The following is a 16731-nucleotide window of genomic DNA, read 5'->3' as shown; positions in this document are numbered from 1 at the left end:
TTACAGTTTCCCCTAGTGCTGCAGGACATTGCTTAATTATCAATACTTTTTAAATGCAGATAGGGAAAGGATGATAAGGGAATTCCTGTCCAGAATTCTTGTCGTGATGTGAGCGCAACTAGCAATGACAATGTTTCTGCGGCGGCGAGCGGTGGCTACGTTGTTCAACAAAAGGGGCTTAGAGCGTCACCTGGCGGTGAATGATGTCAGCATCATTGAATCTGTTTTATTGGTTGGTAGGTAATGTGTTATAGAATTCGATGGTATAGATAACTCAAAATCAACATTTTTTGAGTTATAAATAATAACGAATTTTTTATTATCTGATTGACCTCAGTTATATCATAGCATAGGAGTCCTAAGGAAATTTAAACAGTTTAGTGGCAGATAGTTCGTCTGAAAAGTAAGAGTTAATATCTCCGGTCCCTAAAACCAAACCTTCGCAATACAGGTACCGATTACACAGCATTACCATTTTTCTTAGACCATTGAACCTTATTATTTTTAGAACATTTTACTAGTTATTAAGGCCTTGTCCAAGAGGGGCGACTTCGCCGTGACTCTCTCGTGTTTATCACACGCGACCGTTGCATTCAAAAGAGACGCACTTACTATTAACGCACAAGTATTTGGCGGACTTACTTCATTTAACAAATATTTCCATATTACTTCGCTCTGGAATCCTGTTAACTGTTCTGTAGTTTAGGATATAATCGCGGACTCACGAGGATGGGCTGCATATAGACTTATGGTTGAAACAGATAACCCATTTTTTTTATTTTATCAGTTCATGCAAGCAAAACAAGGATTTTCTCCACAACTTTAATTTTATAGATTTTGGCTAACGTATTCTTAAACACATCTATGTTAAATGATCATTTACAAAACATTGATACGAGTAACTGCAAGAAATACGTTGAATCATCAATCATCATCCTCTGTGTAACTTCTTATTAATGCCTAATCGCAACAATGCCTATGCATTTTTTTTTGCAAACATACAACCCGCTATTAGAATAAATCCTAACAATTTCCAGAAAATTAATCAAAAAGTTCAAAGAATTAAAGAATGTCTTGCAACTGTTGTTTATTTCGTATTTTTCGCTGTTACGGCTGAGAACTATATATCAAGATTTCGGTGGTAAATGCGGCAAGTATCTTCCTGAACAAAGTTAGCATTAATTATTGGATTTTGGTTCTGCATTCCAAGTAGCGTGAGGAAAAAGTGTTTATAGGCGACATTGTTTCCCCAGCAGTGTAAGTGGAGGGGTCGAGCACGAGCCAAGTGTCTGGTGGCAGTTCATAATAGAAACATGTGGTGGCAGGTAGTGTTCCAGGTGTCGTGCTTACTTCTTACCGAGGGCATGCATGTTGTGCATGACCCACTATTGGGGGCAACACCAGGGGTAAGTGTTATGTTTAATTACTTATAAATATTAAAAACACTTAGAACATTTCAAGATGACTGTTTGTAAACTTTATAAACTTGCTCCTTGGGTTTGGTTTTGAGATAATAAAGATCTAACAAAGTAGGGAAGTACTAAATTCGATCTGTGAGCGTAAAAAAAATAAACGTCATAAAGCGTGAAGAGTGTAATGCTCGTATAGCTGATGCATAATTCATAATCATTAAAAGTGCATAAATCGTGTATTACCACAGTTATGGATACGATGTCATTTCCACAATGAGAAATAACAATGACCATAAACGATTAAACTTGGCTGGCTTATTCTTATTAATTTTCGACATGCAAAACTTAACTTCAGTGTATTGGACAATTTATATATCAAAATAAAAATTCAAAAACTGCAGAATTCGAAATAAAAACCAAGAAGATTACTTAATTATGTTAAATGTCAGTCACTGGACAACATTATCAAAATTCTATTACCTGGCAAAACTGGTGCTGCACTATAAGCGAATTTTACATGTAGCGAAAATGGCACGCCTCAAGCGATTTACTGAATATGTATTTTATCATAAACTAATATTAGGTAAGTATGACAGGAAACCACGGAATTGGGATGTACCGTAAAAACTATGACGATTTTTTGCAGATAAGCTGCATTCAATATGATGCTCCAAAGGAGGCACGATTTGGCAGGATATTTAGAGAAGGTAATGATAACAACAATCCGATGCACGAATGTAAAATACTCTATGAAATATTCTAACCGTTTTTTAATTTTTCTTAGGCTGGCGCCCCCATGCAGCTGTCGGTAAAAAAGTAATCACTAAACGTTCATCTCCGGATATACCCTACCAGTTTACTCTCAATCTCCAACCAAATTCTCGTCGAATGGACACACTTAGTATTATTGATAATCTTATACCAAGAGGCGATTACTTGGTGAAGGAGCACGCAAAACTAGTCCATGATATAAATAGTTTGCGTCAAGTAGTTTTTGTTGAGCCTTTCACAGAGAAAAATAAGGATTACGATGATTCTATCTTTCACGAGATAATTGAAACTTCAGCGACGTCGACAGCCGGTCCTCCGTCGTCCAAACCTTTTGCTACTTCGACTCGTGCACATAGTACTTCAACGAAAGGTTCGAGCATACCGATTATTCTGCTTGGTGGTGCGAGTCAACGGCAAGTGGTAAAGAGCCAACCGATTAATTTCGCGAAGCCGACGGTTAGCCTCGTGGGAACAACGATATCGCCATTCGTTAAACACCCTTACCCTTTCGTCATGCATCGCAAACCTGTGAAAATTTGTATGACTTCTTTGCCACCAATTCCTGCAACCCATGCCCCATCAAGCAAATCTTTTTGGGAACGACTAATAGATTATTTTATTCCCAAACGTAGTTTAGGTAGATAGGTATCCAAGAATATAACTTTAGAGTGACTTATACAAATAGATTGAGTACATTAAGAATTGTTATGTAGTGATAAAATGTTTGTTAAAATAGCTTTAAGTACCTTTGTCCTAAACATTGTCAGCTTTACTATATTTTCACTAGATTATAATGTTCTATTATGAATTGTAATTAGTATGTAGAAGAATGGTGTTTACTGGGTATATGAATTAAAAGTTAAACAAACTGCACATAGTTTGTTGTCATCGATAAGAATAACAAGACGGAAGGCGTGTTTCCCAGCGTCATTAATGTTATCGTGTTCATATTACGAGACGGGTAGAACACACATACGGCTCGTGTAGTGTCGTGTGTGGTGTGTGTGTTGTGTTGCGAGTGGAGTAGATACGAGGCGAGTACGAGGTGAGTACGTGGTGAGTACGCGGTGAGTACGTGGTGAGTACGCGGTGAGTAGTGGTGGTGCGCGAGGCATGCGTGTCGTGTCGGTGTGCCGCGCTGCAGCGGTGCCGCCTGCCGACACTCGCGTGTGCGCTTTAATTACAAATGCCGATTATGTATTGTCTTCTTTTTTACACTTTTACGCGTCGGAATGGAAAAGTTGAACGTCTTATGTGTTATGACAAAATAATTGTTTTCCAATGTGCCTTATGTCATCGCTTTTTATTGTACTTTAGATTTCCATCGACTACTTTTCTTTAGCTGGTTGTGTCACAATGCTCTTCAATGTGTATTTGCTTTTAATTTTGTAGAAACTAAGACAAACTTATTTGCAAGCATTAAAATGTTACATATAAGTACACATTTTTTCCTACCATGAAATTAGTACCTACTAATTGACGGAAAAATGTAGATGACCTACTTCTTTGTTACCATATAAAATGTTGTTTTTGTGTTAATATTAAACTATTTTATACATTTATATTTTTAACTTTTTTGTTACCTTCTACAGTTTCTGGACAGGTCTACAGAAGAAAGGCGTCATGAACGGTTCATATTAAAACGACAATGTTAATATTATTTTTTTATTGAATACTTTTGTATTTCATGCAAACATAAGTATAAGTATAAGTATAGGTATAACTATTTATTGTGCCTATTAGAGCCGTGCTCTCAGCGCTCGACAAGATCATTGTTAATGTGCCTCTAGTACAAAGATCAGGGAAAGCGAGTTTTGTATTCATTCAACAAAATTCGCACAGTTTTTTACAAGTTCATATAGTTCAGAGTGAATATAAAGCTTATCTACTGTAATACGAAAAATACAGAATAATTATGATTATGTGATCAAATTAATATCTAAGCAACATGCAAAACAAAAAAAAACTTATAACATTAGGTACTTAGTTTACCTTCCTAATTAAGTACATAAGTAAGTATAATAACGCTAAGAAGCCTCACTAATATTTGATGCTAGTGAGGCCGCCTAAATTAATAACATAATAATACTAAATACGCAAGTCCAGTTGACTGAACAAGTGGTTCGCGTGTATATTAAACTAAAGAAAAACGACAAATTCATTGATCCAGCAAAGGTGTGTTGGTCTTACTTCCAGACCGGCTTATGTTAACTACTTAAAACTAAAAAAAACACCGTGTAAGTATTGTATAGATATTGTTATGTGACGCATATTTCTTAATGAAGATATCCTCCACATACATGACAAAGATGCAAAATTAATAGCTATTCCTTATTCATGTTGTATTTTAGGGTAAATAAAGTCAATCAGTTCATTTTAAGTACACATTATCCGCAGATTTGTGAATAGAACATGTGACTTTATAGGCTTGGCAACCATTGGCGGGACAGGACAGCACGCTAGAGGAGTGTTTAGTTGTGTTACATCAAATCTTCTAACGTGGTGTCGCGCCAGTGACTGCGGGCCTGACTGTCTCTAAGAGAACTCGTTACAAAGAACACAGTTTAATATTGCGGGGAAGGTTCGTAAACCCTCCCGGCATAGGGACAGTTTCAGGATATTGTAGATTAAGAAATATGTTGCACGAATATTTCTAGGTACCTATCAGATATTTATGATTCCTTAATCACTAACTGCTCTTAACCTAAACAAATACTTAAACCTAAGACACTGGCAACCCTATGTATGTAAGTATATTCTCCTCTTACAAAAATAAAACGTGCTGAAACGACATTGATAATAGTGGTTCTGAACGAAGTGAAGTGATACATTCGAGAAATATTATGTTATTGCTTCAAATATAAACTAACAACTACTTATACTAGACTGATAGCTATAATGTTACTTATTCACTGTTTCCTATTTCTTAAAACTATAAAGTTAACACTAACAACTTAAAACTAACAATTAGATTGCGTAGCCATGCAATAAAGCTAGGGGTTAAGTACAAGTATGATTTATGTACTTAATAACATCTAAACCAATCAATGGCCTTATAATTAAATCAGCTGAACATATCCGAAAAAAATAATATATATATTAGATATTTATGATCTGTTTATTTAGTGTGGGCATACGGGCGGGTTAACGATGAAGAAGACGTTTAACTCGATGAGTGTTGCGAGGATTAAATAACCTAGGTAAATAAGAGCGCAGGTGATGCCGATCCTCCAGTCCAACTGGAATTTATTCAGCAAAAGGCAGCCATATAGCGCGAACAATGTAGACAGCAACGATATTGCACTGTATGATAAACCACTCGAATTGATGGTCACCTACAATTGGGAATAAAATACTTAGTAATAATGACAGAATAACATAAGATTTTCTCTATAAAACAAACAACCTATAAAACACACAATAAGTGACCACATAATTGATTAAATTCTTTAAAGACTAAATGTTGGAAAAAATCGCAATAATTCAGCAATAAAAGTGGCTCAAAATTATAAATACATATACTAGAAATACTTTTAAATAGGTATAATACAAAAAAATTAACCAGTTGCAAAAAACGAACGTCGTTAAGTCTCAAAAAACATTTTAAAGACATTTTTACTGTCTCGAATTACATACAAATATTAGTTAGATATTTATGAAGCTTACCCAATGATTGCCTGGCACAGTGGGATACGCCAATGACTTGATCAACCAAGGAAGGCCCAAGCACAGCAGGATGTCAAATGTATTTGACCCGATAGAGTTGCTGATACCCATTGTTCCGTGGCCTAGAAATACGGATCCAATATGAAGATTTGTTCACTTACTCGCTATATAACACGCACATAATGCAACGAGGAAGACATATTTTATTTGATTGCGGCGCCTTTATTTTGAAAACAACGGAATAAAGAACGTTGTGTACTAATGTTATATTCAAATGTTAGTTTTTCAAGCTATTTGAAAGCAAACATTAAACAATAGAGAACAGAAAGTTTTTTTTAATTTTACCTAAGTATTCAGAATATTTTTGAGAACCCTTTTAATGGACGTGAATAATCTGGATACATTTTTTGGTCCAGATTATGGTGTTCAACATTTTTGGAGTACTACCATAAAAATAGGTCGTATTAGGGCAAGGTTAGGAATAGTTAGGTTTAAAAACACCAATGTCCTTAAAATAGAAATGTTTCAACAAAATGTAAAAGAATGAATAACCTAGAAGTAGTACGTACCTTGTACGGTAACTAAGACGCTTGACACAGCTTCGGGTAGACTGGTGCCTGCTGCGAGGATAGTCAGCCCGGTGATACTGTCCGGTACGTTTAGAGTGTCACCTACAAATAATAATACAATATTAATAGTCTGTAAGTTTAAACATTTTATTTGGATAGGTGTGTGTGTATAGTGTTATCAAATATTTTCTTTGATTTACTCAGTTACCTAGTGAGGGAGGCAAGACTTAACAAAATCGATTCACTAAGATTTCAGGATTGTTACTTTAGACAATTTATACATATTGTTTTTCTTGCTGAACAAGTGAACAAGGTATCCAGTTATCAAAACAATCAGGAATATTTGTAAATCACAATCGTGTTTAAATAAAATGCTATTGAGAATTTATCGAAATCATCAGGTGCACTGAGAAAATATATTATATTGGTGACAACTGACATAACTCAACAATGATAATTACCTAACACAGTGATCATCCAAGCTACAAGATATGAGACTCCGCCAATCCAGGTGATACACATGATGAAGGTGAGCGGGTACAGGTGACGGTGTCTGCGGCAGTCGGGGATGGTCATCCACAGCACCAGGCTGATGGGCCAGGTCACAACCCACATGAGCTTCTTACACATCGTAGTCTTGTCATCCGGCCATGACCATATAGAACTAACGCTTGTGTCTGAAATATCAAATGTCTAATGAAACGTGCATTTCTGTGTGTTCACTTTGTGTGTTACAATTTCATAGTGTTAGTTATTTTATTGGTTACATGGAAATTACTTTCAGAGAGCAAATGTCGAACTAGAACTTTCCGGATTGGCGATAGATAAGGATGTTGGCGAAGAAAGTTTCTATAGAGACTAAATAAACATGATGAGATGATTAGCAGTAAGTATCTCAGACTATTTTAGAAAAGTATTTATGTAATTAAATAAATACGAATTCGAAATACTCTGGGTAGCATTGGGATAAAAAAACAATCAGTATCATTACACTAGACGGGAAAATGATAAACATGGCAATTGTTTTTTCTTGGGATATCACCTGTCTTCGAGTTTCGCATCAGTGTCAGTGATGTATAAGTTATTGACTCAAGTCGTAGTAATCCGATTATTAGATTAATTTATTACCGTATCGTTAGGGTATGAAACCGTCCATCAATTAGATTAATAGTATTCAAAATTGCGGTAAAGCAGACGAATATACGATTTTTAGAGTTAGTTCCACTACACGTTTCGAAATATAAATCAGACGTGTGAAAGAAAGCCCAGATTTCACTACAGCCCATTAATATCATGATAAATTGAGTTCGAACACGACAACGTTGTAGACAAAATACAAAGGCCCTATTCTTAATCACTAAAAAGTTTACTCGTTACTCAAAGACATTCCATTGGAGTTTTATACTATTTCAATTGCAATATTCCAGAGCCACAACAAGGCACAGGGTCACCGGCAAGTGGACAAATAAGTGCAATATACGTCGTTGAAAGATTTGTTTGTACGATACATACAGTGTATTAGAATACAATAAGAATGGACACGATGTTGTTACCTGAGTCCGTGGAGTTGTGACGTTTCATTTCAATTCCTGTTTCTACGTCGTTGGCTTGCACCGAGGGGCTCATGTGGCGAGATGCGTCCAGCGGGTGGACCTTATCTAAGTTAGTAAATTATCAATATTAGCTATACCGTACTTATTTAAGTCAAAATCATAATAATTTTAGACTTATATCGCTGTTGTCTACTAGCTTTCAAAGAAAAAAATACACAAATGAAAACATAAGATGTAAGACGTTTTCTGAACCGCGTTTAAAGTACACGGACCACAATTGACCATTGTAGTGGAGTACGGTTTTATTTCCTTTATTCTCAGTTCTGCGCCAGCAATAGAGTAATAAAAGGGTAGCTGATATAATTTTATTCAATCATCGTACAAAGTAAGAACTGCATACCTTTTGCGAGCAGTGGAGTTATTTCCGTGTACGCCTTTGGCTTTTTGATGGAACAACATCCACTCCTGAAGAAGGATCCTAGGCGACCGTTGAATACCATAGCTGAAATAATAGAAACAATTTAGCGTTCCAATTCTTCCGTTAGTGTCATTTATGTTTGAACAGAACTAGGAACACTTTTTATAATGCTACAATACTAATTGCTTAACGGACCCATAAATTAAAACAGAAACGGCCGCTATTAATATATCGCTGAAGAATAGCGCGCACATAAACAACGAGGTGTATTTATTCATTGTTTACCATTACAAAGCATTGGCTATAGTTGGGTATCGTGAACTAATGAGTAGTAGTTAGTGAGGGTAATTTACCTAATATGTAGAGAGTGTACATGAGTACGAGCAGGAGTGCTTCGTGCCAGTAAATCACGTCGTCGAGTATCGTGAGTATGAGCGCCACTACCGCCACGGCGTACATCACGCAATCTCTCGACACCGACCACCAGTCCAGATCTACTACCTGTAATCACACGCGATCATCAATATCCGATTGCATACGACGAGTTCTGTGAAGAATAAAAACTAAAACTAATATATTGTTGGGGGCAGCTGAAAATCAGTGCTGTGCCTAGCACAGCGTACATTGAGCTGCAGCCCTTTGTTACATATACATAAATGTACTGACTAGATAGGTACTAAGTTAAGTTTTGTTTTGTTTAACAAAAATAAATGGTTTACAGACAAGATAGCACGAATCAGGATAAACCTAATCTGGATAAAGGTAGGCATATGTATGTTGATGGAGCCGTTACAGTTTCCCTTATGCATTTCAGGCACAGATTTGAGATGATGATAAGAAGACATATAGAGAATATCTGATAACTATTACCTTATTGAAGAGTAACAATGAAAAATAACTGACTATTTATACCTAGTAAAAAAACGACATACAGAGTATAATTTTGTAAAAAGTTTACCATAGCTCTGTAGTTATATTTAGAAGAAAACATTTTCATTCAAATAAATTACAAAACTGACCATTGTTCGGTCGGCAATATCAATAAACGATACTCTAGAAAAAAAAGACTCGTTTTTCAGAGATAAATTATGTACTGCAACAGAATACAGGACCACAGGTGTTTCATACTATTACTAAATTCGCTACGTGTCCGGAAGCTTTTAGGCTAGTCATGCGAATATACCGATAACAATAAATCATTGAAATACACTAAAAACTCTTATTAATGTTGTATTTATACCAAGTTATTACATGCAACTACACTCGCGCGGAATTCCAGTCACTTAACACGAAAACTTCAACATTGTAATAACGATTTACGTTAATGTACTATCGAACCAACTGATTCATGACCCATTTTGCCGATAATTCGCTTGACACCGTCAAAACAGTAAGAATTTCGTCTCTATCGTCAAAGTTGCACTTAGGACATTTTAAACATGGATACGACTGTGTTATGATGTATCTACGACTACATACAACTTTGACCTTTGTTATTACAGTGCGTAGATACGTTTTCGATAAATCACTCTTAATTTGAATGTAGAATGTAAATAGTCTAAACTCTTTTCACTACGAAAAAACCTATTTGTGTCAAATATCAAATAGCACGTCATTTAGAAATCTGTGAAACGATTAGGGTAACCATTACAGTCATTGCCCATCATACAGTGATTGCCAATTTTAAGGAATAATACTTTTATTTTAATTTCTAAAGTAACCAGTTCAAATTAATTGCGATATATGTCATTTTTAGAATATTGGTAACATTTTTAATTTATAGAACTCATGTCCGACGTTTGTGCGACAGGCGTGTAGTTCGAAAAGAAAAAGTAAAAGTTTGTTGCAATATTTGTTAAGGATAACACATTTGAATTAACAGTATTCGCTAGTATTTATGGTTTTTAAGTATTTTATATTGAATTAGTATAAAGTTATTGAAACAAAGGACTGATGTTCTTTTAGAAATAATATTTAAGTTGCGTTTATAATAGAGTTTATGTCAATGTTTTACTAAATAAAGACACTATTGACCAAAATTGTGTATCAATTCCTTAACCGGGTAATAACTATGCTGGTTACCCTATATTATTTAATTTTTATAGTTACATTATTTCCTATAATGGCCGAATAAACCATGCCCTGAGTGGGTATCGAACCCACTCCTGACGCGTCGCAGTCGTAACATCAACCCACTACGCCACGGAGCCTGTTGAAAACGGTAGCAAAGCATTATTGTATTGGCGCACAAAGATTTGTCGCAATAATGACAGATAACAAATTCATTACCAAGGAAACGAAAGGTTCAAGCCAATTTCGACCTACGCGTATATAGACGCGTTTTAGAAAATGAGCACATGGTGGGTCATGATTCAGTTTGTTCGATAGTACCTATAAAAATACTGACTTATGATCTATCTACACGAGCTGCTATATAGTTCCTAAAATAATAGGTATGATACTATAGAAAGAGAGTAGGTATATATTGTTTTAATTGCTAAGTAAGTTATCTTAAATATGTTTCTTGACCGATATTGACAAATTGAAAATAAATATACGAAGTGCAAGTTAGCTAGTTATTTGGTCTTGTTTCAAATTAAGAAAAGAAAATTACTATCCCATTTCATGCAACACTATTTACGATTTTCATGTATCTATATTATAAGACAGTTATGTAGAAAAATAAAAAATTAATATAGTCGGTTAATCGCTACTCATAATAAAAATAATAACTGGCCAATTGTAAGTGCATTAATTGTTGAATTTCGATTCGCTTCTCTTTCACGTGTCATCTCCGCATGCAGTTCATTAACATCTTAGAGATAAGTAGACTTAAGTAGAGCATCTCATATTTAATCACATCATTGGATAAAGTGCATGCACTAAGTAAACGCGTGTAGCACTCAGATTTATCTAACTATCGTTTATTCTTCTTTTCAATAAGTACAAATGTACACGTGTAGATTGTACTACACGTCATACATCTTGAATAGTTTAAGAGCGATAAGTAGGTATCTAAATCTCTCCAATGAGTGCCTTTCTCGACAGATAAAAATGTTTGACGTAGGCCTACACTTTAGTACTTTTCTATAAAGCCTACTATCTATTAATTAAACGGTAACTCGCGTAGTAACAAGTTCAATGGCCACATTATTTATATAGATTTATAGATACGTTTGTAGCGCTTGTAATAGTGGAGCTATTCGGTAAACTCTATAGATTTTCCTGCAAAGTATAATAAATAGCAGTTGTCGCGAATGTTTCATACTAGCTCACTTTTTCGGCGTTAATAAAACAATAGGAACGTCGTCAGGTAACAAATAATAAAATTGCAATTATTAATGTTAGCTGTCAAATGCACTGAATATAAAACAAAGAAACGTTATAATAAATTAAAATGGTTGTAAATGTTTAGAACGCGTAGAAAATGTACAGATAATGTAATCGTCGCTCGAGTGGGGTCCATATTCATATTGTGCTAAGTGTTTAAGTCGCAAATACATTGTGGCTAAGCCGCGGGCATGATCACTATGATCAGGCTCAATTGTACACTTCCACTTATTACAATAATCTAATTCATTGTACTGATATTCAAATTTATAGCGAGATAGACTACCATTTCTAACTCTTTGAAATTTGCTGTGAATAGAACATGTTTATGAGACTTTCTGGAAGATTCTGATGGTCTTTGTATTCCAAGCTATAAAAAAGACATGATATCTTTTCCTAGTGTACGTCAGTAAAATTGAATTTACATTTTTATTGAGAGCAAAATGCGATCACGTTGGAAAACGTGGACGCCGGCATTACCCTAAAGTGAAAACTATGGCGTATCATCCTCTGCTACAGACAAACCTTTGGTGTATAATAGAAACGAATACGGTACATACCTTGCCGGCAACGAGGGCACAGCAAGCAGGCACGGCAAGCACATTGAACACGGCCGAGCCCACCACGGCACCGACGCCGAGGTCGCCCTCCGTCACGAACGTGCCCACGCAGTTGATGAACAGCTCCGGGCTGGAGCTGGCTGCGGCCATGAACGTCGCCCCTGCAACGTCCATCCCCATGTCGAGGCCTACCAACAACAGAGCAATTGTCAAACACCGAACAATATTTGATTGATATGCATCGAACTAGAAATGCGTAAAGATAAAATTGCAAACAATAAATAGCTTTCTAGTAATCGTACTAAAATGTGTTCTTTACGCCACGTCTCAAAGGTGTAGATAGTTTTATGGACACTTATTTAAAGTTACTTTCAACGAGTAAATTATTATCATACTAAATGTCGGTATATCGATGCAAATCTACCCGACCAGCCAGATATAATTCAAATTTTACGTAGAAATCATTTGAATCATTATGTAAAACCGACCGCGCTCATGTATTAACGTTTACTTTTTTATAATTATCAGGTTTTTCACCTTTAATTACCGTGTCAACCGCACGCGTAGGAAGCGGCCAGACATAATACCGTTGTCGAATATAACAAGCACTTTGTTATGAGCTCTTTTTCATAATTTTTCGCGCTAAACACGCGTTAATTCGATTTTATAAGTTTACTGCCACTAAACATGTCAGAGCGATGTTTAAATAATTTATTTTCTGTATGTACTTGTAATTACTTGCTTTTTACTTAATGCTAGACTATCAAGTTGTAAATCAAATAAATATAGCAAGTAAGAAGGTTCTATAAAAACGTGGTTTACAATCGAGGGGCGTAACCGCGTGGCAAAATTTTCACCTTCGTTTATTTTAACAAATACCTCCATGCGCGTATATAGTAATGAATTCTAGTTATTTATCGCGTAATTTTCTTTAAAGTTCATACAAATAACGGACGCGATGAAGCTTGGGAAAGTTATCGGCGGATTACTAATATTAGGTCTAAGAGATTAGAACTTACGGCAAGTGCATGTGCATGCAACGTGCATTTAAACCTAAGCACATGTGCCATTAATAATACTGCTACACGATGCATAGTCGCAGATTTACTGTATCGATATTGTAAAATACTAGGAAGCGGTCGGGACAGCCATTTTCTTATAGCTGGCGACGCACGCCGTAACAATATAAAAATATGAGGGTAGTTAACTATACATACATTTCGCTTTATACTATTTTATAACTAAATCCCTTGCGTTTTCGGGACGACTGCATTGAAAATAAGAAAGATCGTGCAAAATATTTTATTACTATTAGGTTTCCATGAGTCTAGGCGGTAGTTACAAAAAAGTAAAAGTATTAGAAAGCACGTGGCGACACGTGGTCTAGAAAAAAGAGAATTTAACGCCGAAACCGCCTAAATAACCGATATAATTAAACCGCGAGTACAAACACAGAAAATACAATCGTAATTACTTCTGTAAACTACTGTATCCGTCTATTTCAAGTATACGACAACGTCGGTAATGTGCACGAGGTATCTTTGACTAATTAACAACTTTGTAGCAATCAATACTCACGTTCGCATATCATCTCGATGGCCGGCACGAAATACTGCTCGCACACACTTCCTAGCAATATAAAACAGTAGATTGCCAGTACACAGTGTATGAATATGTATCCCTGTAACAAAAAAATCGTTTTAGAAACATTCCAGCATTATGCAAAACGTCGATTGGCTTATTACTACAATTTGCAGTTAACATGAAAAACAATAATCGTAGATTGGTATTTCTGTTTCTAAATACCGAAATTCCGCATTAAAACAGTATCGCGCAGCGTTAAGCAGTAGGAAACCAGTAATTAAGAGCTTATTAAACCATGGCGGGACTTCTTTAATGGCGGCAGGGTATGGTCCGAGGGTCCGAGCACGTGGTATCGAAAGAAAAAATCGTTTTTTACAAATTATCGCGAAAAACCGTTCACTAATTAAACAACAGATGAATAGTACGACCTAATACGCATAATTAAAACAAGGAAATATTCTCACATGTTGCCTTTGAGTCCGGGTGAGGCCATCGGGTGGGAATTCCAATATCGCGGCATGTGTGCAGTTCTTGTGTGTATTTTCTACGACGCCAAGCAGCCTGCGTGATACGAATGCTGCGCCCCCATCTGTATAAAAGAAGACAAGTGTTAGAAAAAAGTCACCAAGTACCAAGATACCAGAGCAGCTTATTTGAGATCTTACCTCCTCGGAGCGCAGCATTCGTATGAACTCGATCTGCAGGATCCCCTTCACTTGAGAGCAAAAAGTATACCGAGGGTATTCCGAAGAATAGTATCACTCTTACAATAATTGCAACTCTATAACACTTTAACCGACTAGTCCTTATTAACATGTTTGCCATTTAGAATAATTACTTTATTTAAAATAAATAGTGACAGTAATGTTGACGCGCACGATCAATGTTTACAGGTGTTACAATAATAATAAATATCAAATGAAGAATTCGAATATTTTGCTGTAGACACAGCTCAATAACATTAGTACGGACGACCTAAGAAGGTGCACACAAAAAAACATAGACGTGTAGTTGCACCACTAGCCACAAACTTACTGCACACGTAGATTTGTTACGGTCCTTGATGAAAATAAATGATTTATCAATAAAATAAGATTACTACAAATAATGTACACATTCGTATCACTCTTATCAACGGTAATGTAAATAAAATAGGCTCTTTTGATCACGACACTTAATCTACGGTTAGATTATTTTATTTTTCTTCGTTCACATGTGGATTGCATCAATTGATAATTAGATAAAATTTACAAGTATCTTTACGAGAGTTTATGTAGATAATATTAATATTATTTTCCTTGTCTTCCTTTTTAGAAATAGATGGAAGAATTTCCTTTCTAAAAAAATATTTATCAATATGTTTATTTCATGAATGTTCAAAAATAAAGGATGCAATCTTGAACCATAGAACTCAATTGCAGTTCTCTATTTCGAAAACAGACATTTTCCAAATATATTCTGCTAGATAAATATAATATTATATAAAAAAACTATAAAAATATTGTTCATATAATTTCAAAAACCTTATTCGGTACCTTTATTTAAAGAATATGTTAGAAATTTTAATTATTAACAGGTATCCCTGTCCGGGGAGGGGAGAAAACTACTAACGCCTACAAATGTAAATCTACCCTCAAATACAAATCGTATGTTATATTTAAAGTTACTAAAACTAATACAAATAACTAAATCTTTGTTTAACTTATAATCTTGTAAATAAATACTAGATTTTTTATTGAAAAAGAATTAGGGTAAGATAATTTTTGTTGTAATTTTACAGCAAGTATAGCTAAAGCTGCGCATCCACAGACTAGGTGAGGATATAACTCGGTCTCATTCCTTTCAAATAGAAAAGAAGAAGACGAAGCTAATGGTAATGCAGTTACGAGTAACGCTAATGATGTTCGGCTTTAAAATTAAATAGGTTGCTGTCTGATTCCATAATTTCTAAGGACTAAATGCAAATATAATACATAATTATAAGTATTTTTATTTGTTCATTAATTGATAATAAAATTTTTAAAAAGTTGCCTTTATTTTATATTAGGTATAATTAATTTTTGTTAACTTGTTTGGTTACTGGTAAGACAGAAAGCTTATGCATCGTGGCAGGAAGTTATATAGATACATGCATTGAAAAAGATACCTACACATAATTAATAGAACTAAATAATTGCTTTGGTTTAGTTTTGTATGTTGAGTAAGATGTTTTGTCTTGCGTGAAACTATTTTCTAGATCCTGATACATACGAGTACATGTCCTACATTATTCAAAATTAAAGATAAATATCAATTAATTCTCTTCGAAGGTTACAGTAACAATAGATCAACGCGGGTCGTACTCGAATAAAAATATTCCATTAAATACTAATCTGTAGATTACACGACAGCCACTTGAGGCTTGTAAGAAACTTTCCACTGTTTGCGATGTTAAACACTGGTACACCGTGTACATTTGTACTACACGTATATCAATAACAAATAACATAGATAATATGATAGGATGACACACGAGAAACTAAATATTAGTCAATTATTGGACTTCGGAGCGGTAGCAACAAACCCTTGACTGATATTTCAAAATCAATCCACTCAATATTTCGTAAAGTAAACTTACGAATTTAAGATTTTTGCAACCAAATGACATTGATGAAAGTACGTTTGAACGTCTTTTAAACATGTGCTGTTTGTTAAGAAAAGCTCAATACTTTATGCATAATTGCATTGCGAATGTTGTTACTATATGACAATTCTACTTCATTTTGTAAATGCGAAAGTTAAGCAAAAGTTTGTGGGTGAACGGGTAGATGTATGGATGTTTGTTACTATTTCAATGGATTAAATTTAAAGTTGTTTAGAAATTTTGTA

The 16731-nt window shown here is 35.1% G+C and overlaps 2 protein-coding genes across 2 annotated transcripts; one reads left to right on the top strand and one right to left on the bottom strand.

The window, feature by feature from the left end:
* The first annotated feature begins 1258 nt into the window (after positions 1 to 1258).
* LOC142986306 (uncharacterized) lies at positions 1259 to 3747 on the top strand. Its single transcript, XM_076134745.1, has 3 exons — positions 1259 to 1406; positions 2059 to 2119; positions 2197 to 3747. The coding sequence occupies exons 1-3, from the start codon at positions 1314 to 1316 to the stop codon at positions 2826 to 2828; spliced, it is 786 nt and encodes a 261-aa protein (XP_075990860.1). The 5' UTR covers positions 1259 to 1313; the 3' UTR covers positions 2829 to 3747.
* An 87-nt stretch (positions 3748 to 3834) lies between these two features.
* LOC142986305 (sodium/potassium/calcium exchanger 5-like) lies at positions 3835 to 14880 on the bottom strand. Its single transcript, XM_076134744.1, has 11 exons — positions 14529 to 14880; positions 14328 to 14452; positions 13858 to 13960; positions 12280 to 12467; positions 8743 to 8890; positions 8372 to 8473; positions 7972 to 8076; positions 6880 to 7095; positions 6419 to 6520; positions 5850 to 5971; positions 3835 to 5518 (listed from the first exon to the last, which is right to left on the bottom strand). The coding sequence occupies exons 1-11, from the start codon at positions 14686 to 14688 to the stop codon at positions 5306 to 5308; spliced, it is 1584 nt and encodes a 527-aa protein (XP_075990859.1). The 5' UTR covers positions 14689 to 14880; the 3' UTR covers positions 3835 to 5305.
* Positions 14881 to 16731: the final 1851 nt, after the last annotated feature.

This window comes from Anticarsia gemmatalis, chromosome Z (genome assembly GCF_050436995.1).
Source record: "Anticarsia gemmatalis isolate Benzon Research Colony breed Stoneville strain chromosome Z, ilAntGemm2 primary, whole genome shotgun sequence".
Lineage (NCBI taxonomy): Eukaryota > Metazoa > Arthropoda > Insecta > Lepidoptera > Erebidae > Anticarsia > Anticarsia gemmatalis.
Note: the sequence above shows the minus strand (reverse complement) of the source record. Positions and strands in the feature narration are given on the sequence as shown.

Excerpts from the sequence above, each read along its gene's own strand:
- LOC142986306 (XM_076134745.1), top strand. The coding sequence starts at position 1,314 with ATGTGGTGGCAGGTAGTGTTCCAGGTGTCGTGCTTACTTCTTACCGAG. Across the intron at positions 1,407-2,058 it reads TATTGGGGGCAACACCAGGG|ATAAGCTGCATTCAATATGA; the intron begins GTAAGTGTTATG and ends GATTTTTTGCAG. Across the intron at positions 2,120-2,196 it reads TGGCAGGATATTTAGAGAAG|GCTGGCGCCCCCATGCAGCT; the intron begins GTAATGATAACA and ends AATTTTTCTTAG.
- LOC142986305 (XM_076134744.1), bottom strand. The coding sequence starts at position 14,688 with ATGGCAAACATGTTAATAAGGACTAGTCGGTTAAAGTGTTATAGAGTT. Across the intron at positions 8,891-12,279 it reads GTGCCCTCGTTGCCGGCAAG|GTAGTAGATCTGGACTGGTG; the intron begins GTATGTACCGTA and ends GTGTGATTACAG. Across the intron at positions 5,519-5,849 it reads CTGTGCCAGGCAATCATTGG|GTGACCATCAATTCGAGTGG; the intron begins GTAAGCTTCATA and ends TCCCAATTGTAG.